Source organism: Microcaecilia unicolor, chromosome 4 (assembly GCF_901765095.1).
Source record: "Microcaecilia unicolor chromosome 4, aMicUni1.1, whole genome shotgun sequence".
In the NCBI taxonomy this organism is placed as follows: domain Eukaryota; kingdom Metazoa; phylum Chordata; class Amphibia; order Gymnophiona; family Siphonopidae; genus Microcaecilia; species Microcaecilia unicolor.
This window is the reverse complement of record NC_044034.1, coordinates 80819017-80845664: the sequence shown is the minus strand read 5'-3', so window position 1 is coordinate 80845664 and position 26648 is coordinate 80819017. Positions and strand designations below refer to the sequence as shown.

The following is a 26648-nucleotide window of genomic DNA, read 5'->3' as shown; positions in this document are numbered from 1 at the left end:
AAATGATAAAAGGGATGGGACAACTACCCTATAAGGAGAGGTTAAGACAGCCAGGACTCTTTAGCCTGAAGAAAAGGCGGCTGAGGGGCGATATGATAGAGGTCTACAAAATAATGAGTGGGGTAGAGCAGACAGATGTGAAGCGTTTGTTTACACTTTCTAACAATAATAGAACCAGGGGACACAAGATGAAATTAGAATGTGGTAGGTTTAAAACAAATCGGAGAAAGTTAGTCTTTACTCAGCGCGTAGTTAGACTCTGGAACTCATTGCCAGAGAAGGTAGTGACGGCAGCTGGTCTTGCTGAGTTTAAAGGGGGTCTGGACAGATTCTTGAAGGAAATTGTCAGCACCCCTGACAACTGCATGCTTTCAGTTTGTTACCCACAGGAAAGTGATTACAGAGTTTAACTCATACCACCTGGGCAGCTATGCGCATCTCCTTCCCTTTGGGAATGGCTGTAGGCATTCCAACACTGGCTGGTCATTGTGAAGAATTCACGTAAGATGATATAAAAATAGCCCTGATAGTGGCATGGCAGGTGGCTGTGGAAGTGGCAGCATGCCTAAAAGCCTCAGGTATGTCCTTGCGGTACACTTCTGAGCTGACAAGACTTGGGGGCTAATGCTCTAAAGTCCCCGTTAAAAACAATGTCCGTTTAGATCCACTGTAAAAGTTACCAATTTTGAAATAGTGAGCAATGCATGCAAGTGAGATTCATGTAAATTCAACAAGCAGCTCGGTAGTGAAAGCACCTAGCACATGCACAGAGCAGTCTCTTGGTAAGTGTCCATGTTCTGCTTATGCCCAGAAATCCTGCTGCTGTACTCTCTCCTTTCCCTTGCAGTACTTGCTGGGTCTACTGTACCCCTGTCTCCAGTACTCCGATTCTGGCTCCAACTTCCCTCAGGCTGCTCCAATGATTTTCACTGGAGAAACTCCTCCTTGCTGAAAGCCCCTCCCCCAGCTGACATCATAGCAGTAGATTGGCTGTCTGCTTATTTCTCATCCCCCCCACCTGACATCATATGGGCTTTCCCTCAGCCGATTGGCTGTCTGCTCCTATGATGTCAGCTGGGATGGGGCAGAGAAACAAGCAGTTTATGTTTATGTAGTCAATGTTTATGTAATTCACAAATTTTTCAGAATAAACTATCAAAGTATTATAGAGACAAAAATATGTCTTTGTCAGTACCACAATGTCGTAAGGAAGTAAAAGTTGGAAAAAAGTTGAACTACAAGCTTTGTAAATTGCCACCAAGTGTAGTACTACAGTTTACCTACCGTCTGTTTTCTCGGCTATTGCTGAAAAGCTTGATCATATCAGATAAAAACAAGCGACGGACTTCCATCAGTTCTGCACTTGGAGTGGAGTTCTTTAAAAGAGTTGCTACAACTTTAAGAATCACTTGGGGGGGGAAAAAAACACATTTTCAAAAGTTTCATAAAAAAACAATCAGAAAAAAACAAGCTGTGCTCTTTAAATACACAGAACAATGAGCATTTTATAATAAAATTAAATATTTGTTACAATAACTTCAGCTTTTTAACTACAGATCAGTTATTGGTACATGGTAACCAAACATGAAAAATACAGAGTACCCAGCAGTCAATTTTAAAGAGCAGCAAAAAAACTCTTACAGATTTTACAATTGGGATTTGCTAAATCAGCATTTTCTTCTTACAATTAAAACATCATCATAACCAAAAATCTTTTTTTTCCATCCAGCATCTTGACAAATTTGTTTTTGTTTCATTTAAGAGGGAAGTTATGAAGGTGTGGTAAAAGACAATCTTTTACACAACTTGATATGCCATGGGATTCAGCAACTTGTAGTATCTCAGTCCCACAGGTTGGTGAGGCCCATGAAAATAAAAGAATGCTGCTGCTTGCAAGCTACCTTACCAAGCAGCTTATTCAACAGCCCGGTAGCATTGGGCTGCAAAGCCACAGCCTCATGTTCCTAGGCCAACAGAGCAAACCCCCCTCTAGCTCAAGCCTCTCCCATAACCCCCAAAAGATCTGGCTACCCCCAACCCTATCCCCAAAAAGGATCCAAACCTCCCAAATTCCCCCCTCCCCCCAAAGGCCCCAGACCACATGAAAGGGTCTACCATTTACATTACTGGTGGTCCTTCAGGCAAGAGTGATGAACAGTTGCTCCTACCCAGTGCAGTGCCACCATCAAAATGATGCAACTACTGCTTGGGGGGGGGGGGGGGGGGGGTCATGTTTCCCTTATATAGATTTTAAATGCTATTTAAATGAGCTTTCTGTATCTTCCACTCTCATCCTCTTCCCAGACTTCATGTAACATAGTAACATAGTAGATGACAGCAGAAAAAGACCTGCACGGTCCATCCAGTCTGCCCAAGAAGATAAACTCATATGTGCTACTTTTTGTGTATACCCTACCTTGATTTGTACCTGTCCTCTTCAGGGCACAGACTATATAAGTCTGCCCAGCACTATCCCAGCCTCTCAACCACCAGCCCCGCCTCCCCCCACCAGCTCTGCCACCCAATCTCGGCTAAGCTCCTGAGGATCCATTCCTTCTGAACAGGATTCCTTTATGTTTATCCCATGCATGTTTGAATTCCGTTACCGTTTTAATTTCCACCATCTCCCGCGGGAGGGTATTCCAAGCATCCACCACTCTCTCCGTGAAGAAATCCTTCCTCACATTTTTCTTGAGTCTGCCCCCCTTCAATCTCATTTCATGTCCTCTAGTTCTACCGCCTTCCCCTCTCCGGAAAAGGTTCGTTTGCAGATTAATACCTTTCAAATATTTGAACGTCTTTATCATATCACCCCTGTTTCTCCTTTCCTCCAGGGTATACATATGTTCAGGTCAACAAGTCTCTCCTCATACGTCTTGTAACGCAAATCCCATACCATTCTCGTAGCTTTTCTTTGCACCGCTTCCATTTTTTTTAACATCCTTCTCAAGATATGGCCTCCAAAACTGAACACAATACTCCAGGTGGGGCCTCACCAACGTCTTATATAGGGGTATTAAAACCTCTTCTTCTGCTGGTCACACCTCTCTCTATACAGCCTAGCAATCTTCTAGCTACAGCCACCGCTTTGTCACACTGTTTCGTCGCCTTAAGGTCCTCAGATACTATCACTATCTTCCTCCAAGTCTCACTCCCTCACAACATCAGTTCATTATCTATCATTCAATACCTCCTGGCATCCAGCCCCTTCTTTCCTCTTACCTGCTACCCGGTTTCATCATCCTGTTACCAGTCTGTCCCTTTCATCTGTTTCTTTCCAGTGCCTCACAACCTTTTCCCACTTTCTCCAGCTCCTTCACCCTCCCCTCGCTTCATTTACCCTTCTCACTGCTAATCCCCTCTTCCTCCATTCCAATCCCTCCTCCCCATTCTTTGAGGCATGGTAAAGCTTTTCTCCCTTCTCCACCACAGTGGTCCAGCATCTCTCCCTCTCTTTTTCCTTCTTCAATCCCTATTGTCCAGCACCTCTTTCTTCCCTTTCTCTCTCTGTCTTCCCTCCCTCCCTCCGTCTAGCATCTCTCCCTCCTCCCATCCCCTGCCACTTTTTCATCCATCTCCTCATCCACCTATGGTCCAGCATCTCTCCCTCCAGTCTCCTGCAAGCAATCCGACATCCCTTCCTTTCTTTCAACAATACTATACTTAAATTTGTCTGTACACTAAATGCTGATGGCAGTGGAAGAGCTTCTCCACCACTGCCTGCAACTTGTTCCCTCCGATGCATCCTAACCATGCAAGAACAAAGCGGCATCAAAAGGGGACAGGACACGTGAAAATGGAAGGCTTAGGCAGGTCAATGACAATGGTGGTGAAGCCATTTCACTGCCAGCAAACTTTAGTGTACAGACAAATTTGAAAGAAGTGTTGGGGGGGGGGGGGGGGGATTTGAGAGAAAGGGAGAAATACTAGATTGCAGGTTGGGGGGAGGGATTAGTAGGCCTAGTAAAAGGTGGTTCCTACCATTTTTTACCAGGCTCACTCAATTGTAGCCTCGCCCCTGTGGTCAGGTCAAATTATAACAATGGTATTCCAGCTCCTTTGAAAAACAGGTCTAGAAGATAAACAGTTCAGAGAGAGGAGACCAATAGATACCTTCATGAAATTTAAGTTACGATGGCACTCTCCTAGGTTACTGAAAAAGCTAAACACAAACCCAAAGAAATGTTTAGAGGGATGAAAAATCCTTTGGGTTAAGGGAGTTTGGCCAAAAGGGAGGAAGGTGGGGAGAGCGAGCAACTGAGTATTTTTATGTAGACTCCTTGAAATGCATATCTGGAGAAAGAAATATGATAAGAGGTTAATATAGCCAAGGGGTCTTCTGACTCTAAACTGGAATAATTCTCTCTCTTTGTATAGGATTAAACAATTAGGCTCTCTTGAAACCTAATGTTTTGGTGTATAATACTGAATCAGTTTACCTGGACCAAGAATGGACCAAGACCATGCTGAACTGGTTAATTGATATTGTAAATACTTCTCTTGAGCAGGGTCTACTTCTACATACCTTTAAAGAAGCAATAATTTTCCCATTAAAAAAAAAGGTGCATCTGTTGATCGCTGCTGCAGCAAGTTTACAAGTTTGAAGCGCTGCTGGCATGGGCAGAAGTGGGACAGTTGTTTGTACCCACAGGGGCGGGCATCAGGAAAGCTGCTAACTCGCCTTCGGGGAGGAGGGAGCAAGGAGACAGGTTTGAAGCACAGTGGGGCTAGGCAGGGGGAAGGAGAGCTGCTGGATTCGTGGGGAGGGCAGGAGAGTTGTTGGACACACAGGAAGAGCCGGAGATATGTTAGACTAAAAGAGGAAGGGACAAAAGAAAATCTGGACCTGCTGGGGAAGGAGGAAGGTGATGAACTATGGGGGGGGGGGGGGGGGACTGCGGAGGGGAGATGCCAAGTTACCCAGAGAGTTTGTGATGAAACAACTTCAAAGAAAATATAAATATACCATAAGACAAACTAAAAGACTATTTTATAAAACGGAAATTGGACCGAACTTCAAAGACACACAAACTCTTTCAACTCGTGAAAAAACTACTAGATACCACACCAATTACATCCAGGAGCAGACGAACTCGCAAGATACTTTAATGAGGAAATCATACAAATACGACTTAAAATACCAGTCTGTACCACCGACTACGCCACACTCCTTGACTGTCTAGATCCAGACCCTGGTATATACCCAGCAGACAGAACCTGGACCAACTTCGAGATATTATCGGATGATCTTATCTCACAAATGCTCAAAAGATACGCAAAATCTCACTACAAATTAGACATATGCCCAAACAACCTTATGACATCTGCCCCTCAACAATTTATAACAGACCTCACGAATCACGTGAACTATATGTTACAAATTGGACTCTTCACGAAGGAAAGAGGAAACATTCTACTCACCCCCATACCCAAAGACGCAAAGAAGAGTGCTAGTGAATTAATGAACTATAGGCCAGTAGCATCCATTCGCTTAATAACCAAAATAACATAAGGGATGGTAACCAAACAACTCATAAACTACTTACACAAATTCTCAATTTTACACGATTCCCAGTCAGGATTCCGGTCTAACCACAGTACGGAAACGGTACTAGTTACTCTCATGAACAAATTTAAACAAACGATTGCAAACGGTAAAAACATACTACTTCTACAATTTGATATGTCCAGCGCCTTCGACATGGTTGATCACGGAATACTACTCCATATCCTCGAGTATTTCGGAATTGGAGGCAACGTTCTCAACTGGTTCAGAGGGATCCTAACCACGCGATCATACCAAATGACATCCAACTCGACTACACCAGCTACATGGATACCTGAATGCGGAGTCCCACAGGGATCCCCCCTCTCACCGACCTTATTCAACTTAATGATGATACCCTTGGCGAAACTACTATCAAACCAAAACCTCAACCCATACATATACACAGACGACGTAACGATCTACATCCCATTTAAACAAGATGTAAAGGAAATTTCCAATGACATCAACCAAAGCCTACATATCATGCACACCTGGGTGGACGCATTTCAACTGAAACTCAATGCAGAAAAAACCCAATGCCTAATACTAACCTCGTAACATAACACGAACAAATTCACCACCATTAACATACTAAAATTGAATCTTCCAATTTCAGACACCCTAAAAATCCTTGGAGTTACCATTGATCGACACCTAACACTTGAGAGTCACGCGAAAAACACCACCAAGAAAATGTTCCACTCAATGTGGAAACTAAAAAGAGTAAGACCTTTCTTCCCAAGAATCGTCTTCCGCAACCTGGTACAATCAATGGTACTCAGTCATCTAGATTACTGCAATGCACTCCACGCAGGCTGCAAAGAGCAAATAATCAAAAAACTTCAGACAGCTCAGAATACTGCACCCAGACTCATATTCAGTAAATCAAAATATGAAAGTGCTAGACCCCTACGAGAAAAGCTACATTGGCTCCCACTTAAAGAACGCATCACGTTCAAAACATGTACCCTAGTTCACAAAATCATCCACGGAGACGCCCAAGCCTACATGTCAGACCAGAGAGACCTACCACCCAGGAATGCCAAAAAATCATCCAGAACATTCCTCAATCTTCACCTCCCCAACTGCAAAGGTCTAAAATACAAGTCAACGCATGCGTCAACCTTTTCCTACCTGAGCACAAAATTCTGGAACGCGCTGCTGCGCAACCTAAAAAGCTGGCACTTGGGACTTAATCATTACACAGCAGGAGGTAAGGGTTGAGCTCTGAATAGGGGTCAAACCATTTCTAACTTTGCTCAGGTGCTGACCTCTCTGTACCTGAAGCAAACTCCTCTAAAGTATAACAAATTTGGACCTTTTAAATTCCAAACTTCTCAACTTGCTGGCTACGGTGAGATTCCTGATATTCTCTTTAATTTAATGCTTAGTGCTTAATTAATTTTGCCCTGTGAAACCTCTTATTTTCTTTCTTTTTCTCTTCCTACCAAGCTCTGAGAGGGAGGCTGTATTGTATTGGGGCTCTAAAGTGCATTTTACATTGTTGAAACTGATATAATTATTGGGAATATCTGGATTTATATTACAACAAGGAAAGCTTATTTTTTATATTCTAGGGCAAATTTGGAAGTTAAATCATTTGAAAATTCTGGTCCCACGCAGAGAATTGCCTTAACAGTAGTTAGCTGGCACTTGGGACTTATAATCCCACCCACCCCAGGGTTTTCCACTCATTTATAGACAAACCAAACCTCATTAACTTAATCATACACAGGCAGTCTTACAGACTGTTAACCCCAACTAAGTACACCTGTTCATACCCAATTCAAGAAATCAGGATGACTTTTATTCTCTGCAATAATTGTGGTACTTTAGTTTCAAGGCCAATCATCTGGAGACTTAAAGCTTGCCCTTTCTGTCTTCAACTATCTAGTTTTAAACAAGAGCTCAGTAAAGTAATGCAAGAATTGGATACAATTAAACCAGCTTCTAGGACTGCACAGAGAAATAGCTTCTCACCACTCCCTCAAAGAATAAAACCACATAAGAACAGATGGTTCACAGTAGGCTCAGGCAAACTTCGTCATGTGACACAGAAGCATCCACCCGCACAAGTGTTGCCACTAAAGAATTCTTTTGCTCAATTACAGCACTGTAATGCTCCTGAAAATGGAACTGAAGCAGAGGAAAAAGCAATAAAGTTGGAACAAAAAGACATGAAGGTACCCAAAGTGAAAAGACACCCCCAAATCACTAATGTTAAAACACATACCAAGAAATAAAGGTGGAAAGCAATGGCCACAAATGCTCGTAGTCTAAGCAATAAAGTTCATTACCTTCAAGCCCTGATGGTGGAAGCAGACTTAGATGTTGTTGCAATCACAGAGACGTGGCTCAACAGTTCCCACGAATGGGATGCAAGCATACCAGGCTATAATCTATTTAGGAAGGATAGAGAGGGTCATAAAGGTGGAGGAGTAGCTCTGTATGTGAGGAATGATAACATGGCGACTGAAATGACAGGGACCTGGGGAAAAGAAGAAGCGATATGGATCACCTTAAAAAGAGAGGATAGAACTTCGGTCCACGTGGGTGTTTGTCTACAGACCCCCCACACAATTAGAGGAACTAGATAAAGATCTGATTGCAGATATTCAAAAATTAGGAAAGAAAAAAGAGGTTCTGTTGATGGGAGATTTCAATCTGCCGGATGTAGATTGGAAGGTTCCGTCTGCCAAATCGGAAAGAAGTAGAGAGATCATAGATGCTTTCCAAAGTGCTCTGCTCAGACAGATGGTGACGGAACCCACGAGGGAGGGAGTGATGCTGGATCTGGTGCTCACAAATGGGGATAGTGTGTCAAATGTGTGAGTGTGTGCACATCTGGGAAACAGTGACCATCAAACGGTTTGGTTTGATATAACAGCTGAAGTGGAGGGCGGCCACTCTAAACTCAAAGTCCTGGATTTCAAGCGTGCTGACTTTAGTAAAATGGGGGAATACCTGAGGAAGGAGATGATGGGCTGGGAGGACGAACAGGAAGTGGAAGGGCAGTGGTCCAGGCTGAAAGAAGCAATAAATAGGGCCACAGACCTTTATGTAAGGAGAGTACATAAAAGCAAGAGGAAAAGGAAACCGATATGGTTCTCCAAGCAAGTGGCTGAGAAAATAAAGGCTAAAGAGTTGGCGTTCCAGAAATATAGAAAATCTCAAGAAGAGGAACACGGGGAGGAATACCGGATGAAACTGAAAGAAGCCAAGAGAGAGGTACGTCTGGCGAAGGCGCAAGCGGAAGAACAAATGGCTAGAAATGTAAGGAGGGGCGACAAAAATTTCTTCAGGTATATTAGTGAACGAAGAAGAACTAAAAAGGGAATTGTGAGACTAAAAGATACAGTGAACCGCTATGTAGATAATGATGAAGAAAAAGCCAATTTACTAAATAGATACTTTTGTTCGGTTTTCACTGAAGAAAATCCTGGAGAAGGACCGCGAGGGACTGGCAAAAGTACACCTGAGAATGGAATGGATATAGCACCGTTCACGGAAGAGAGTGTGTATCAACAACTTGGAAAGCTAAAGGTGGACAAAGCCATGGGACCGGACGGGATCCACCCCAGAATATTGAGGGAGCTCAGAGAGGTCCTGGCGGATCCTCTTAAAGATTTGTTTAATAAATCCTTGGAGACTGGAGAGGTTCCGAGGGACTGGAGAATGGCGGAGGTGGTACCTCTTCACAAAAGTGGTGATAGGGAAGAAGCTGGAAACTACAGGCCGGTAAGCCTCACTTCGGTTATTGGAAAAGTAATGGAAGCCATGCTGAAGGAAAGGATAGTGAATTTCCTAGAAGCCAACAAGCTGCAAGATCCAAGACAACATGGTTTTACCAGAGGGAAATCGTGCCAAACGAATCTCATTGAATTCTTTGATTGGGTAACTGGAGAATTGAATCATCGACGTGCTATAGACGTAATCTACTTAGATTTTAGCAAAGCTTTTGACACGGTTCCTCACAGGAGGCTCTTAAATAAACTAGATGGGCTGAAGATAGGTCCCGAAGTGGTGAATTGGATTAGGAACTGGTTGACGGACAGACGACAGAGGGTGGTGGTAAATGGAGTTCGCTCGGAGGAGGGAAAGGTGAGTAGCGGAGTGCCTCAGGGATCGGTGCTGGGGCCGATTCTGTTCAATATATTTGTGAGTGACATTGCCGAAGGGTTAGAAGGTAAAGTTTGCCTATTTGCGGATGATACTAAGATTTGCAACAGAGTGGACGCCCGGGAGGGAGTGGAAAGCATGAAAAGGGATCTGAGGAAGCTAGAAGAATGGTCTGAGGTTTGGCAATTAAAATTCAATGCAAAGAAATGCAAAGTGATGCATTTAGGGAGTAGAAACCCACGAGAGACGTATGTGTTAGGCGGGGAGAGTCTGATAGGTACTGAGGGGGAGAGGGATCTTGGGGTGATAGTATCCGAGGATCTGAAGGCGACGAAACAGTGTGACAGGCCGGTGGCCGTAGCGAGAAGGTTGCTAGGCTGTATAGAGAGAGGTGTGATCAGCAGAAGAAAGGAAGTATTGATGCCCCTGTACAAGTCGTTGGTGAGGCCCCACCTGGAGTATTGTGTTCAGTTTTGGAGGCCGTACCTTGCGAAGGATGTTAAAAAAATGGAAGCGGTGCAAAGAAAAGCTACGAGAATGGTATGGGATTTGCGTTCCAAGACGTATGACCAAAGACTTGCTGACCTGAACATGTATACCCTGGAGGAAAGGAGGAACAGGGGTAATATGATACAGACGTTCAAATACTTGAAAGGTATTAATCCGCAAAAAAATCTTTTCCGGAGATGGGAAGGCGGTAGAACGAGAGGACATGAAATGAGATTGAAGGGGGGCAGACTCAAAAAAGATGTCAGGAAGTATTTTTTTCACGGAGAGGGTGGTGGATGCTTGGAATGCCCTCCCGCGGGAGGTGGTGGAGATGAAAACAGTAACGGAATTCAAACATGCGTGGGATATGCATAAAGGAATCCTGTGCAGCAGGAATGGATCCTCAGAAGCTTAGCTGAAATTGGGTGGCGGAGCAGGTGGGGGGAAGAGGGGTTAGTGGTTGGGAGGCTAGGATAGGGGAGGGCAGACTTATACGGTCTGTACCAGAGCCGGTGATGGGAGACGGGACTGGTGGTTGGGAGGCGGGAAATACTGCTGGGCAGACTTATACGGTCTGTGCTCTGAAAAAGACAGGTACAAATTCAAGATATGAGTTTATCTTGGGCAGACTAGATGGACCATGCAGGTCTTTTTCTGCCGTCATCTACTATGTTACTATGTATGTATGTTACTACGTTACTATGTTACTATGATCTATGAACCAACTTCTGCAAACTACTGAAGACCCATTTCTTCAACAAGGCATATCCCAAAGACCAACAAATATGAACTCCAACACAACTATCCAGAAATGCCTTACAATACTAGCTTGTTAATCTACTAGTTTGTCTCATCATTATCATGTTCACGTGTTAAACTACTATTATGTTTTATCATTATCATGTTACCCAAGATCATTTTATCATACTAATTGTATATATTCTTATATGCTTCCACTATTCACGATGTGTTGTAAGCCACATTGAGCCTGCAAAGAGATGGGAAAATGTGGGATACAAATGCAATAAATAAATAAAATAAATAAAACTACTAAGTGGCAACTGGCCAGAGAGGGGGAGATGCCAAACTACCCAGGGGGGCCCAAAGAGAGAGGGGGCGATGCCAGAGAGGGGAGAGGTGTGGGACTGTGGACTGTGAGAGATGGAGGGAAGGGAGAGATGCTGGACTCACAGTGGTAAGAACACATGCTGCAATGGGTACTGGAGAGGGGGGAGGGAAATGGGAGAGAGAAATACTGTCCTGTGGTGGAATGGAAGAAAGATAAGGGAGATATGCTGGAAACAGGGTGAAGAGAAGAGATAGAGATAGTGGATCAAGTGGGAAGAATAGGAAAAATGCTGGGCCATGCTGGGCAGGGAAAGCTACTGGGCCATGTTGAGCAAGGAAGGTAGAGGGAAAGATGCTGGACAGAGACACAGAGGGAGAAAGTGGGCATATAGGAGCAAAGGGACAGGGACATAGAGGGTCAATACTGGATAGAGAGAGGGTAGGGCCAAAGAGGACCAATGCTGAACTGGAGGGGGGAATAGGGACACAGATGGGAAATACTGGACTTGGGAAGAGCCTCTGGCCATAGAAAACGGCCATGTTGAACATGGGAGGATAGGGACACAGAGGGGAGAAGATATAAAGAATGAAGATGTTGGGCAGGGGAAGTAAGATGCTGAACGTGGGAGTGGGATAGGGATAGGGACAGGGCCACAGAGGGAAGATGGATAGTGGATAGGGAAGAGAAAAGAGGAGACAGGTTGCACATAGAGGGAAGGAGAAATGTGCAGTACATATAGGGAAAAGAAGCAAACAGGGGAGACAGGCTGTACCTATAGGGAAGGGAAGAGAAAAGGGAAGAAAAGATAGATTTGAGAATGAGGTAGAGAAACTGAAGAAAGCTGAACATGAAAGATCAGTGCCAAACTGACATAGGGGAGAAGGTGGGACAAGAAACTGTAAATGAAAAGGAGTCCCTTAAAAGCACAGACAGAGGAAAGCAGAACCAAAGATTGGGAACAAAGTGACTGGTATAATAAAATCACCAGACTACAGAGGTAGAAAAATGATTGTATTTTCAGTTTAATGATTGAATTATGTCAGTGTTGAGAATTTACATCTGTCATCATTATTTTGCACTGTACAGGAGAGCATACATTTCTTTCTATTTCTCTGGTGTTGCACGACATGCAAAAGTCCTACGTCTTTGCTTTCAGTTTGAGTCTGTATGGTTTTTTTTGCGGTTTCCTATTTTGTATCAGGTGACAGTCATGTTTTGCATCTGCAACGGAGGTAAATGATTCTGCAAGCATGCAGTGTCTCTGTAGGAATCTAACAGTCCATCTTGTTCCAGTTTCCCAGCAGCAAGTATATTGGTGCTCTAATGTATTTCAGTAGCATATATAAATGAAATTCCTTCTTCTGAAGATTACAGGTATGGGTAGGGATGAAATGGATCTTAGCAGGGGACAGGCGGGTATGGGTTACAATGCAGTGGTATGTCATGACAATGAGTGTACCTTGTAAGTGTAAATCACTGCTTTAGAGCGTTCCAAATGGTCCTGATATGCTAAGTCGTTTCCAGAGCAGACCAAGTACCTTGGGTGTGAAGCCCATCTACTTGAACTCCCCATCCCAAGCCAGATGCATCCATTGTTAATAGCTTCTGGGGTGGAGCAATTTGGAATGGTAGTCCCACAGTCAAGTATGTTCAAACTGTCCACCAGAGAAGGGCACGAGTCAACTCTGGAGGAATCTGGATTATGTCCGCTAGACTCCCAGCCAACTGAGACTTTCTGGGAAGCTAGAGTTCTCTGGGCCTCTCTCAAATGGAGATATGCCATGGGAGTGACATGAACTGTTGAAGCCATGTGGCGCATTAATCTCAACATATGCCAAGCTGTGACCTGCTTGCTGCTTCACACCTGCGAGGTAAGTGTAGTCAAGTTCTCTCTGCTCTTGCTTGTAGAAGAAAAGTCTGAACTGGGAGAAGATGGGCCTTGGTGTAGTTTATCAAGAACCACAGTAGCTCCAACACCCAAAGAGTTAGGTGCATTGACTGTCATTCCCTCTTGCAATGTGCTCTTGACCAGCCAATCATCCAGCTAGGGAAACAGACTCACAGTCTGCGCAAATACGCGGCAACTATTGCTAGACTTTGGTGAATACTCAGGGCAGATGTGACGCCAAAAGGCAGAATGCATTACTGGTATTGGTGTTTCCTTATTCAGAATCTGAGATACTTTCTGTGAATGGGAAGTATTGAAATATGGGTATAGGCATCCTTTAAGTCCAGAGAGCATAGAAATCCTGAATCATGGGGAGAAGGGTGCCAAGGGAAATCATCCCAAACTTTTCTTTGACCAGTAATTCGTTCAGGGCCCTTAGGTATAGGATGGGACAAAATCCTCCCATTATCAGGAGCCCAAGGAAGTACCTGGAATAGAATCCCTTCTTCCCCTGGTGACACAGGTTCGACTGCATTGACCTGTAAAGGGACGGAGATTTCCTCGACAAGTTCCTGCTTGAACTGAGAGCTTAAGAGTGATGCTCTCGGTGGGAAATTTGGTGGTCTTTCACACCAATGAAGGGTGTAACCGAGATGGACTATTTGAAAAACCCACCGGTCGGAGGTTACAAGGGACCATCTTTGTTGGAAAACATTGGGCCTCCCTCCTACCAGAAGGCCATCCAGGACAGTTGCTTGGAATGTAGCTATGCTCTCCTGGAGCCAGTCAAAAGCTCATCCAATTCTTTGACTGGGGAGCTGCCTGGGACTTCTGTGGATGGGAATGGCGAGGCTGATAATGCTGGGCCTAGGGGTTCTGGACAGAGTGAGATGGTAGTGGAAACCTATGCGTTTGTGAGTAGTAGGTCACCTCCTAGGCCCGCTGATAAACCTCCTAGAAGAGGTTGCAGATGCAGGATGCCAAGACACAGGCTGGATGGTATCAGTATGTTTCTTCATGAACTCAGCAGCCTCCTACACCTTTGTTCCCACCCAAAGATTATCTCCTCAGCAAGATATATTTATTATTTTATTTATTAGTATTTATTTACTGTCTTTTTGAAGGAATTCACTCATCCGCTAATCTCTCCTGAATAGCAAGTTCTAGGTCAGAAACATGCAGCCATGAGAGCCTGCGCATCCCTACAACCATGTCAGAGAGTCTGGACGCAATAGCAAAAGAATTGTTAGTGTCCTTGGCCAGATGCTTCCTGCAATCCAGCTACTAACTGAACAACTGGTGAACCTCTGCCCTGCTCCTGATTGAGAGAATCTGCAAAACTGCATAGCAAAGATTTCAAGAAAAGCTCATGAAGAGCTAGTAGGACTGGATGTGGGCAATAAGCATACAGGCTGAAAAGTCTTCCTCCCAAACGAATCTAGTGTCTGAGCCTCTCTACCTGGGGGAACAAAGGCATGAACTCTGGAACTCCTAGCTCATTTGAGGGCGGATTCTACAACTAGAGAGTGGTGAGGCAATTTTGCCCTCTCGAATCCGGAAGCTTTCTGGATACGATACTACACAACCACTTTCTTAGGTGTGGCCTACACTGAGGGGGAAGATTGCCAGTTCTTTGTCAATGTATGTTTAAGGATAGGGTGCAATGGTATTGTAACCCCTTCTTTGAGAGGCAACTTATAGTTCAGATAATGTAACATCTCTGCCCTGGGTTCAATCTCCATCTCCAACTTAAATTAGATGGCTGAACCCATCTCTCCGATGAAACTGATGAAAGGGAGACCCTCAGGTGGAGATTTACCTCTCCCTTGAGATGGGGAGGGATCAAAATGCACCCCATAAGACTCCTCCTCTGAGAAGTAATGAGGGTCCTTCTGAGTCCCATGAGCCATCCCAGTTAGACTCCCCACTGTACTTAGACCAGACTGAGTCTGTGCCTGCCCCGATTCAGTGGAACCATGTCCACGCCCAGAAGAGCGCCGAGGTACAGCATTATGTTCAGACTCCGGGGAAGTTTCCTCCCTTGACATAGAGAGCGGTACTGCATGGGTCGATATTGACACCTTTTGAAGCACCGATGCCGAGCATCTTTCCACAGGCATGGATGGAACATCAGGAAGAACCTGAGTATGATCCGCAGTTGGCACAAGTGCCCTTGATGCCTGAGCAGATTGCAACTGCAATATGTGCATCGGCTCCATCATGAGCATAACTCAGTACCGCTCACCAAAGGAAGGCAAAGGCGGGGGGCCAGGACAGAAGCAACCTGAGATGTCAGTGCCAAACTGAAAACGAGGACCTGGCAGCTCAGAGACTTGCTCTCTGGTGTCTCTACCAAAGAGGGGGAGGGTTCCCCCAGGTGCCGGCACTTCTCGGGAACCAGCTTTACCAATAATCCACAATTCCCGGCACCATGTGAAGGGAACCAATGCTTATTCGTCTTCAGCTTCCCCCAACACTCAGCATCACTTTCCTTCGGTGCCAACAAAGACGTCAAACCCATACACACTCTCAGTGTCTGGTCTTATGCTGACCGATCCTGGGGCCTACCTTAAGCACCCAATATCGAAAGAGGTGGAGACCTCCTTTATGCCGGTGCACTCCCAATGGTAGTTGAAGTCTTAGCAGCCATGAAGATCGATGCTTCATGTACCAATATCGATGGATCGGCTTTCAAGGAACCAAAACATATCTCCTGTTGGACCTGCCATGTCCTCTGCATCCTCAACTGCATTTGCAAACAAAGAACAAGAGTTAGTCTCATGGTCAGGCCCAAGGTATCCGATGCACCAAGAGTGTGGGGTATGTCACAGAAATCACCTGATTACATTGGGCATACCACCTTTTGAAGTTACTGGGGATGTTCATGGACACCGAAAAAAGAATCACAGTCAAATTAAACTTCTTAATTGTGAACCATAAAAAGGGGGAATTCAAACCAAGGTAGGTGCTCCAGCCTAAGCAGAACTAGCAACTTGCAAAAAAGGAAACTTGAAGAGCCAAAAAAACTTAAAAAAATAGATATTAACAGAATAAAATAAAGAGGAAGATTAAAATAAATGCAAGAGAGACAAAAATACCCACACGGAAAGGCACTGCTATAGTAGAGGAAAAAAACACAGAGAGCAGGATCACATGACCTCCCTGCTCCGTGTAAAAATGAAGACTAAGGGACCCTCACTCGCTTGTCAAGTGGGATGGAACCAACGCATATGTGGTGGGACACTGCTAGAAATTTCCACATTCATCTCGCTAGTCAGCATCCACACCAGGCTCCATCAGATGACATCACTCAAATATGAGAATACAACCGGTCTGCTTGTCCTCGGAGAAAAATCATATCCCTAAGTAAAAAAAACAACTGAAAGATCCAATTAAGATCATGTTTCAAGACAATGAAAGCATTACTTTAGTAACAACTGGGCCAGAGCTCTCGAAAACCCCAGTAAGATCAAAACTAGTGCCAGGGCTCTCCTTATCCACCCCTTTAACACCCATACTTCTTAAGTCCACATAAGCAGCTTTGGCAACAGGTTGCATAGAATCACGGGTAACCAAAATAATTTCCACTAGATAATTCTTCAGCATCTCTGTGATAAAACTAGAGATTTTGCAAAATTAATGAATCTCACATTTAATCAATGGTCATGACTTTCCAACATCTTCAACTTTTGATGACTATTAATATCTTTCATCAGTTGCAAATCTATATCTGAAATTACATTCCTTGAAGCCATCCCTCTATGTGCTTAGTCAGATTTGAGGGTCTGCAATACTTTGTCCATATATTCCAACAAGGATTGCTGAAAATCTCCTACTGCATATGACACTTCAACTAAAGTAATTTTATTGGGGTTTTTTCTTCAACCTTGATAAGCTTTAAATAAGTCACTCCTCTGCTGGGCACCAGCCACTCATAGATATTAAAACTTCTCCACACTCTATTTTTGGAGGCTTCATTTGCTGGAGCACAATCCTGGATGCCTCTGATCCCACCAACCAGAGGCACAGAGGCAGCACCTTCAGCATTGAACATCGCTTCCAATGCAGTTCCCATAAGAGTGCTTCTGAGTTGAAGAGTATCATCGCAGCATTCCGGGTTCAGTGGTGTCAAGAACGCTCAGAGCTACTGCTCTTCCAATAGTTCCAGCTCCCGAGATACACCTCCAGACTATGTCAAGACAAACCTCTTCATACATCTCCTGAACTAGCCTTGCAGAATAAATAACACACAGTTAACTTTCTGCTAACTGAGAAATCTATAACAATAAAATAAAATAAAAATTAACAAATCATATCATAAAATCAATTTGTCACATTCGCATATAATGGTAATACGACACATATCAAAAGTTATTTTAAATAATATATAAAACATATATATGAAATATATATATAAAATAAAGTAAGAATAGAAAGATGATATACGTAGCCTCTAAAATTATCACAAACATATAAAAATATTTCATTCTAAATTATATTAATAAGGAGTAAACAAATAAAGTTTTGAGAATTACTATGTAAATGAAAGTAATTATTCCAAACGGAGCCTGACCACCACCGATACGAATTTAAAAATATGTCTACACAGAGGATGTAAAAAATATATATATAATATAATATGTACCCCAAAACAGTTACAGTGGGGGAAATAAGTATTTGATCCCTTGCTGATTTTGTAAGTTTGCCCACTGACAAAGACATGAGCAGCCCATAATTGAAGGGTAGGTTATTGGTAACAGTGAGAGATAGCACATCACAAATTAAATCCGGAAAATCACATTGTGGAAAGTATATGAATTTATTTGCATTCTGCAGAGGGAAATAAGTATTTAATCCCTCTGGCAAACAAGACCTAATACTTGGTGGCAAAACCCTTGTTGGCAAGCACAGCGGTCAGACGTCTTCTGTAGTTGATGATGAGGTTTGCACACATGTCAGGAGGAATTTTGGTCCACTCCTCTTTGCAGATCATCTCTAAATCATTAAGAGTTCTGGGCTGTCGCTTGGCAACTCGCAGCTTCAGCTCCCTCCATAAGTTTTCAATGGGATTAAGGTCTGGTGACTGGCTAGGCCACTCCATGACCCTAATGTGCTTCTTCCTGAGCCACTCCTTTGTTGCCTTGGCTGTATGTTTTGGGTCATTGTCGTGCTGGAAGACCCAGCCACGACCCATTTTTAAGGCCCTGGCGGAGGGAAGGAGGTTGTCACTCAGAATTGTACGGTACATGGCCCCATCCATTCTCCCATTGATGCGGTGAAGTAGTCCTGTGCCCTTAGCAGAGAAACACCCGCAAAACATAACATTTCCACCTCCATGCTTGACAGTGGGGACGGTGTTCTTTGGGTCATAGGCAGCATTTCTCTTCCTCCAAACACGGCGAGTTGAGTTCATGCCAAAGAGCTCAATTTTTGTCTCATCTGACCACAGCACCTTCTCCCAATCACTCTCGGCATCATCCAGGTGTTCACTGGCAAACTTCAGACGGGCCGTCACATGTGCCTTCCGGAGCAGGGGGACCTTGCGGGCACTGCAGGATTGCAATCCGTTATGTCGTAATGTGTTACCAATGGTTTTCGTGGTGACAGTGGTCCCAGCTGCCTTGAGATCATTGACAAGTTCCCCCCTTGTAGTTGTAGGCTGATTTCTAACCTTCCTCATGATCAAGGATACCCCACGAGGTGAGATTTTGCGTGGAGCCCCAGATCTTTGTCGATTGACAGTCATTTTGTACTTCTTCCATTTTCTTACTATGGCACCAACAGTTGTCTCCTTCTCGCCCAGCGTCTTACTGATGGTTTTGTAGCCCATTCCAGCCTTGTGCAGGTGTATGATCTTGTCCCTGACATCCTTAGACAGCTCCTTGCTCTTGGCCATTTTGTAGAGGTTAGAGTCTGACTGATTCACTGAGTCTGTGGACAGGTGTCTTTCATACAGGTGACCATTGCCGACAGCTGTCTGTCATGCAGGTAACGAGTTGATTTGGAGCATCTACCTGGTCTGTAGGGGCCAGATCTCTTACTGGTTGGTGGGGGATCAAATACTTATTTCCCTCTGCAGAATGCAAATAAATTCATATACTTTCCACAATGTGATTTTCCGGATTTAATTTGTGATGTGCTATCTCTCACTGTTACCAATAACCTACCCTTCAATTATGGGCTGCTCATGTCTTTGTCAGTGGGCAAACTTACAAAATCAGCAAGGGATCAAATACTTATTTCCCCCACTGTATATATATTTCAGCTGAGAGGTGCCCAGCTCTACCACCGGCTGCCGTTCAGGTGCTGTGGAGGACTTGCAGCTCATCTGCATATCCTTACAGCCTTCTCCGGGGTGACACCCAGGTCCACTCCGGTCCACTCAGGGCCTCCGCTCTAGGTGCCCAGCTCTCCCACCAGGTGCTGTGGAGGACTTGCAGCCCTTCTGCATTTCCTCACAGCTGTATCCGGGGTGACTCCAGGTCTACCCCGACCTTCCCAGGGCCCTCGCTCCAAGTGCACTGAGTTTCCAGGTGCTTTTTGACTAGTATCAGGCGACCCTCAGGGGGAGGAATGCTGGCTTCGGCCTAACCCCTGGTAAGCCTTTCCTCAGCTGAGAGGTGCCCAGCTCTACCACCAGCTGCCTTTCAGGTGCTGTGGAGGACTTGCAGCTCAACTGCATATCCTTACAGCCTTCTCCGGGGTGACACCCAGGTCCACTCCGATCCACTCAGGGCCTCCGCTCTAGGTGCCGCGTGCCGGGGCATTTTTCTCTTTACATCTAATCTTCTTCCCAGTTGCTAAAGTACCTCAGTCATTTATGGCCCCTATTCACATTCTCTTCCTAGCCCTGTCCCTTCCTAATCTTTTCCCTCACCCCCTACCTCTCTCCACTACAGGAACTCACTGCCCATCCATCGACTTCATCACCTCACCTTCTCTCCTACCCTCTTCCTCCCTCTTGGTTTTTAATCTTCGCCTTTCTTCCGTCCATTTTGCCTTCCCCAATCCACCTAAATACCTCTCGCCTTTGACGCCTTCATGGCCACACCTCTCCTACTCTCCTCCGCTCTCTTTTACTCCTCTTACTCTCAGCCGGTGACCTCAATCCCAATCCTGGCCCCCCTCACCAACTATTATCCCAACTCTACAGATCTCACCGCGACCTCTCTAACCTCATCTCTATTTCTCTACTCCCCTCCTCTGCCCTTCTCTTGCGCCCTATGGAATGCCCGCTCTATCTGTAACAAACTCGCCTATATCCAGGACCTCTTTATCTCGCGTCACCTCCATCTGCTCGCCATAACAGAAACCTGGCTCTGCCCTGATGACTCTGCTTCAGTCGCAGCCCTGTGCCATGGCGGTTATCTATTTTCACATACTCCTCGCCCTGCTGGTCTCGGGGGCGGTGTTGGACTACTTCTCTCTCCCTCCTCCAGATTTCAACCCCTTCTTCCACCTCAATCTCACTGTTTTTCCTCCTTTGAAGTTCACTCTATCCGCCTTTTCTCTCCTCTGCCTCTTCGAATAGCGGTTATTTTTCGTCCCCCTGATAAGTCCCTTTCATCCTTTCTCAGTGACTTTGACGCCTGGCTTGCCTTCTTCCATGATCCTTCCTCCCCCTCTCTCATCCTTGGTGACTTTAATATTCCTGCTAATGATCCTTCCAACTCTTAAATTTCCAAGTTACTTGCTTTAACGTCCTCCTTTAATCTCCAACTATGCTCCACCTCTCCCACTCATCAAAATGGTCACTGTCTTGATCTCATCTTCTCCTCCAACTGTTCACCCTCTAGTTTCCTTGCCTCTGATCTTCCCTCCTCTGATCACCATCCTATAACTTTCACACTTAAATCTCCTCCCTCCCAGTCCCATCCTATCTTATCTAATTTATCTAGGAATCTTCACGATATTGACCCTTCATCTCTATCCTCCCATGTTTCAAACCTCCTCTCTACTGTGGCACCATCCACGTCTGTCAACAAGGCTGATTCTTCTTACAACAATACTCTATCCTCTGCCTTAGACACTCTTGCACCTTTGATGACCCGCCCTGTAAGGCGTACACAACCCCAACCTTGGCTGACTTCTAATATCCGCTACCTACGTTCCTGTACCCGCTCCGCCGAACGCCTCTGGTGGAAATCTCGGGCCCTTGCTGATTTCCTACACTTTAAGTTCATGCTGACCTCATTCCAATCTGCTCTTTTACGTGCCAAACAGGATTATTATATCCAACTGACCAACTCTCTTGGCTCTAATCCTCGACTTCTCTTCACCACATTGAACTCTCTCCTCAAGGTGTCCCCTCCCCCAACTCCCCCTTCATTATCTCCTCAGACCCTTGCTGAATTCTTTCACAACAAGGTTCAAAAGATAAACCTTGCTTTCTCTATCTCACCACCTCTCCCTCCACTAGTCCGTTCCCCTCTCTCTCCTTCCCCTCATTCCCTTTCCTCCTTTCCTGAAGTTACTATTGAGGAAACTACACTTCTCCTTTCTTCCTCAAAATGTACCACCTGTTCCTCTGATCCCATTCCCACCCACCTTCTTAATGCCATCTCTCCTGCTCTTATTCCTTTTATATCTGTCACATTCTCAACCTCTCACTTTCCACTGCGACTGTCCCTGCTGCCTTTAAACTTGCTGTGGTCACACCTCTCATTAAGAAGCCTTCACTCGACCCTACTTGTCCCTCTAATTACCGACCCATCTCCCTCCTTCCTTTTCTCTCCAAATTACTTGAGCGTGCTGTTCACCGCCGCTGCCTTGATTTTCTCTCCTCACATGCTATTCTTGACCCACTACAATCTGGTTTTCGCCCTCTCCACTCAACCGAAACTGTGCTTACTAAAGTCTCCAATGACCAATTACTGGCTAAATCCAGAGGTCAATATTCCATCCTCATTCTTCTTGATCTTTCCGCTGCTTTTGACACTGTCGATCACAGCATACTTCTCGATACCCTGTCCTCACTTGGATTCCAGGGCTCTGTCCTTTCCTGGTTCTCTTCCTACCTCTCCCTCCGCACCTTTAGTGTTCACTCTGGTGGATCCTCTTCTACTTCTATCCCTCTGCTTGTCAGCGTACCTCAGGGTTCTGTTCTTGGTCCCCTCCTCTTTTCTATCTATACTTCTTCCCTTGGTTCACTAATCTCATCCCATGGCTTTTCCTACCATCTCTATGCTGATGACTCCCAAATCTACCTTTCTACCCCTGATATCTCACCTTGCATCCAAACCAAAGTTTCAGCGTGCTTGTCTGACATTGCTGTCTGGATGTCTCAACGCCACCTGAAATTAAATATGACCAAAACCGAGCTTCTCATTTTCCCCCCCAAACCCACCTCCCTGCTCCCCCCATTTTCTATTTCTGTTGATGACTCTCTCATTCTCCCTGTCTCCTCAGCTCGAAACCTTGGGGTCATCTTTGACTCTTCTCTCTCCTTCTCTGCTCATATCCAGCAGATTGCTAAGACCTGTCGTTTCTTTCTTTACAACATCCGTAAAATCCGCCCCTTTCTTTCCGAGCACTCTACCAAAACCCTCATCCACACCCTTGTCACCTCTCATTTAGACTACTGCAATCTGCTTCTTGCTGGCCTCCCACTTAGTCACCTCTCCCCTCTCCAGTCGGTTCAAAACTCTGCTGCCCGTCTCATCTTCCGCTAGGGTCGCTTTACTCATACTACCCCTCTCCTCAAGACCCTTCACTGGCTCCCTATCCGTTTTCGCATCCTGTTCAAACTTCTACAAACCTATAAATGTACTCACTCTGCTGCTCCCCAGTATCTCTCCACACTCGTCCTTCCCTACACCCCTTCCCGTGCACTCCGCTCCATGGATAAATCCTTCTTATCTGTTCCCTTCTCCACTACTGCCAACTCCAGACTTCGCGCCTTCTGTCTCGCCGCACCCTACTCCTGGAATAAACTTCCTGAGCCCCTACGTCTTGCCCCATCCTTGGCCACCTTTAAATCTAGACTGAAAGCCCACCTCTTTAACATTGCTTTTGACTCGTAACCACTTGTAACCACTCGCCTCCACCTACCCTCCTCTCTTCCTTCCCGTTCACATTAATTGATTTGATTTCCTTACTTTATTTTTTGTCTATTAGATTGTAAGCTCTTTGAGCAGGGACTGTCTTTCTTCTATGTTTGTGCAGCGCTGCGTACGCCTTGTAGCGCTATAGAAATGCTGAATAGTAGTAATATATAATAAAGAAAAAAAGAGAAAAAGAAAGATGAAAAAATATATATAAAAAGACAAAAAATATATCGATGTCAATCACTCAACAGTTCCACTGGCAAAGCAAGATGTAGAAAGAACTGATAAATGGTGATCTCATGTGTGGATATAACAAGGGGCACTAGTAAAGAAAACTAAATTCAGCGAGGTTGAAAATTATATGTAACCATATTCAACTAAAACATATATATATATATGAGATAAAAGGTTAAAAACACAACTATAAAAATTGGAGGAGAAATTGAAAAAAGTGCAACTAAAAATGCCTCCACTCATTAGACACTGTTATAAGAACACTTCCCTTCCTCCCACACCCCCTACCCTGGGACCAATCTGTCCCACCTTTCTTCCTCCCACCAGCCCACTACCTCACCCTCTTCGTCATGTCTTTGCTTCCTCTCTCCTTCCTGGGTCCAGCGTCATTCCTGTCTTCTCTTCTCCTCCGTGTCCATTTGTTCTACTCTGCCTCCCCCCTCCCCCACAGCTATATGTATCCCTCTCCCTCTAATTTGTCCTGGTGCCGAATCTGAAATTCAGTTGGACTCGAAGGGTGAAGGTTAAGGCATAGCTGGCTGACATTGCAAAGTTATTTACGAAATTACAAAATTAAATTCTGTTGTGTTACCTGCAGAAACAACATTATCAATTCATACCTTTTCCCTTTAATTATATATAAAATTAATAAGCAGCAGAAATTCAGTACAGACACATATAAGCTTATTCCAGAAGGAGTATATGCAAACATAATGACATTTTTGTGCCTTCCCTTCAGCCAAGCACTATGCATGACCTTTAAAATCAATTACATTGAAATAGATTATTTTAAACTTCTTACTTGGATTCTGAATTTTTACTGTAGAATCTGGTTCTGCATGTGGCTTATGTACAACTTGTGTACACACCTGTTCTGTCAAAATCTAAACAAACAAAATAAAATGGTTACAGTTTTCTTATGTAAATCTATTCACCAATTTAGAGAATGGAAAAGAGGCTGAGGGTAACACATTTTCAGGAAGGTACAGCACATATTGTACTCTAGGCCTTGACAAATTTTCTTTGAAAATAAAGCAAATCCCAAAACTTAGGAACCAGGATAATAAAAGCTACCAAAATAGCTGCTAAAATGCACCCATTTATATTTATAACCTGCTCAGAATTTGATTTAAATGTATGCAATTGAAGTACATACATAGGTGTGTAAAGTAACCTACATGTATAATTTGTGATTCCACCCAAACTATGCTCTTGAACATAACTATCCTCAGGTTGCAAAAATTGATTTCTTTCTTGTCACTATATGTGTTTATGTGTGAAATAATTAAAAGCTTTTTATGCATGGACAACAAGGGCTTATGCATGAAAAAAATCCTTTACAGAATTAACCTCTAAATAGTCTGTACTAAAGGAAATGCCACGTTAAATAACTACTGCAGATAATAGCGCATAATCTCCTGGATTTTCTGGGGTCCACAAATCGCATCCAGTTGACCCCTAAGATTATGACAGAAAAGAAGGTCAAAACAGGAGAACACAGTGGCAGGGGCAAGATGACAGGTACCAACCATGTAGCACAAGCAACGTAAGATAAAAATATTCATCATGAAACAGGAAATAAACAAAAAAATGGTTAATTCAAATTCAAGCACTTTGAATAGAGTGATGTGGTAGCCGTCTTAGTCCACTTTTAAAGGTAATAGAAAAAAAAACAAACAGAGAAAATAAAGTGATACCTTTTTTTATTAGACTAACAATATATTTTTAGTTTAGCTTTTGAAGGTAACCCTTCTTCTTCAGATCAAAAATAATCAAATGCTGATAAATAACAGTATGTATAAGTGAAAAATCAAAGCATTTCGTCTTCATAGGAAGAAGGTGGGGTGGGTAAGGTGTGAAACATGGGAGCTGAGTGGATGAGAGACAGGGAGAGATGCATGCAGATAAGAGGGTGACTAGAAGTAGAATTTTATGGTTTACTAGTAAAAAAGGCCCGTTTCTGTTAGAAATGAAATGGGCGCTAGCAAGGTTTTCCTTGGAGTGTATGTTTCAGAAAGAGCGTGTGTGAGAGATGGAGCGTGTGTGTCAGAGAGAGAATGTGAGAGAGAGAGACAGACAGTGTGTATGTGTTTGTGCGAGAGAGAGAGTGTGTGAGAGACAGTGTTTGTGTTTCTGTGTGACACTGTGTGAGAGAGAGGGACAAAGACAGTGAGTGTGTGAGTGAGAGTGTATGTGGCAGACAGAGAATGAGTGACTGCGTGTGTGGTGTGAGGAACCTACCTCACCCCCTCCCTCTCCCCTGCCCCCTTGCAGCCAAGCATGTGCAGCGACCCTCCTCTCCCCGTGTTCCCCCTGCAACCACCCATGTCCAGCATCCCCATGCAGCCACCCATGCCCATCAACCCTCCTCTCCCCCTGCTGCGTCCTTCCTGTCTCCCCTGCTCCCCCTGCAGCCACCCATGTGGTCTCAGCCCCCCCCCCTCAGCATCCCTCCTGTCCCCCTGCAGGCACGCATGTGCAGCGTCCCTCCTCTCTCCCCTGTCCCGCCTGCAGCCAGCCATGTCCAGCGACCCTTCTGTCCCCCTGCCCCCCCTGCAGCTACCCATGTCCAGCGACCCTCCTCTCCTGTGCAGCCACCCATGTCTGAGGACACTCCTCTCCTTTTTCCCTGTTCCTCCCCTGTGGCCAGCCATGTCCATCGACCCACCTGTCCCCCCTGATAACCACGAACCCTTCTGTCCCCCTACCCACCCTGCAGTGTCCGTCCTGTATCCCCTGCCCCCCTTGCAGGCACCCATGTGGTATGTGGAGCCCCATCCCTATCTCCCTGTTCCCTGCCCCCCCTGCAGCCACCCATGTGCAGCGACCCTCCCCTCCCCCTGCTTCCTTCCAGCCACCCATGTCCAGCGAGAACCCCCCTTCCCCCCCCCAGCCGGCGCAGAACCCAAAGAAAGCCCCTTGTCCCCCCCCTTCGCGCCTCACCAGACCCCCCCCACCGTGGCACATCACCAAGCCCCTCTCCCCCCCTCATCAACCCCCTCGCCACCCGCAACTGCTAATACAAACTGTGTCCGGCGGCTGCTGCTTCTGCTATTCTGCAGCAGCAGCACGTACATAAAACAAAAAAAAAATCCTCCTAAAACGCACCTCCGTTGAGAAGCATCTCACATTGGCTGAAGTCTCAGCATGTGCTCCTCCACTCCCCTCTGACGTCTCGGCGTTCCTCCGGGGTCTTCCGGCAGGGGCACTGTCGTTGAGGGGAGAGGAGGAGCGGCTGCAGAGACGTCAGCCAAT

The 26648-nt window shown here is 45.0% G+C and overlaps 1 protein-coding gene across 1 annotated transcript in view; it reads right to left on the bottom strand.

Moving 5' to 3' along the window:
* NBEA (neurobeachin) overlaps positions 1–26648 on the bottom strand; it is a 1994973-nt gene that overhangs the window by 1420967 nt on the left and 547358 nt on the right. The window contains 2 exon segments of the mRNA XM_030200381.1: positions 1285–1408; positions 24196–24277. Coding sequence (XP_030056241.1) covers positions 1285–1408; positions 24196–24277 — 206 coding nt within the window.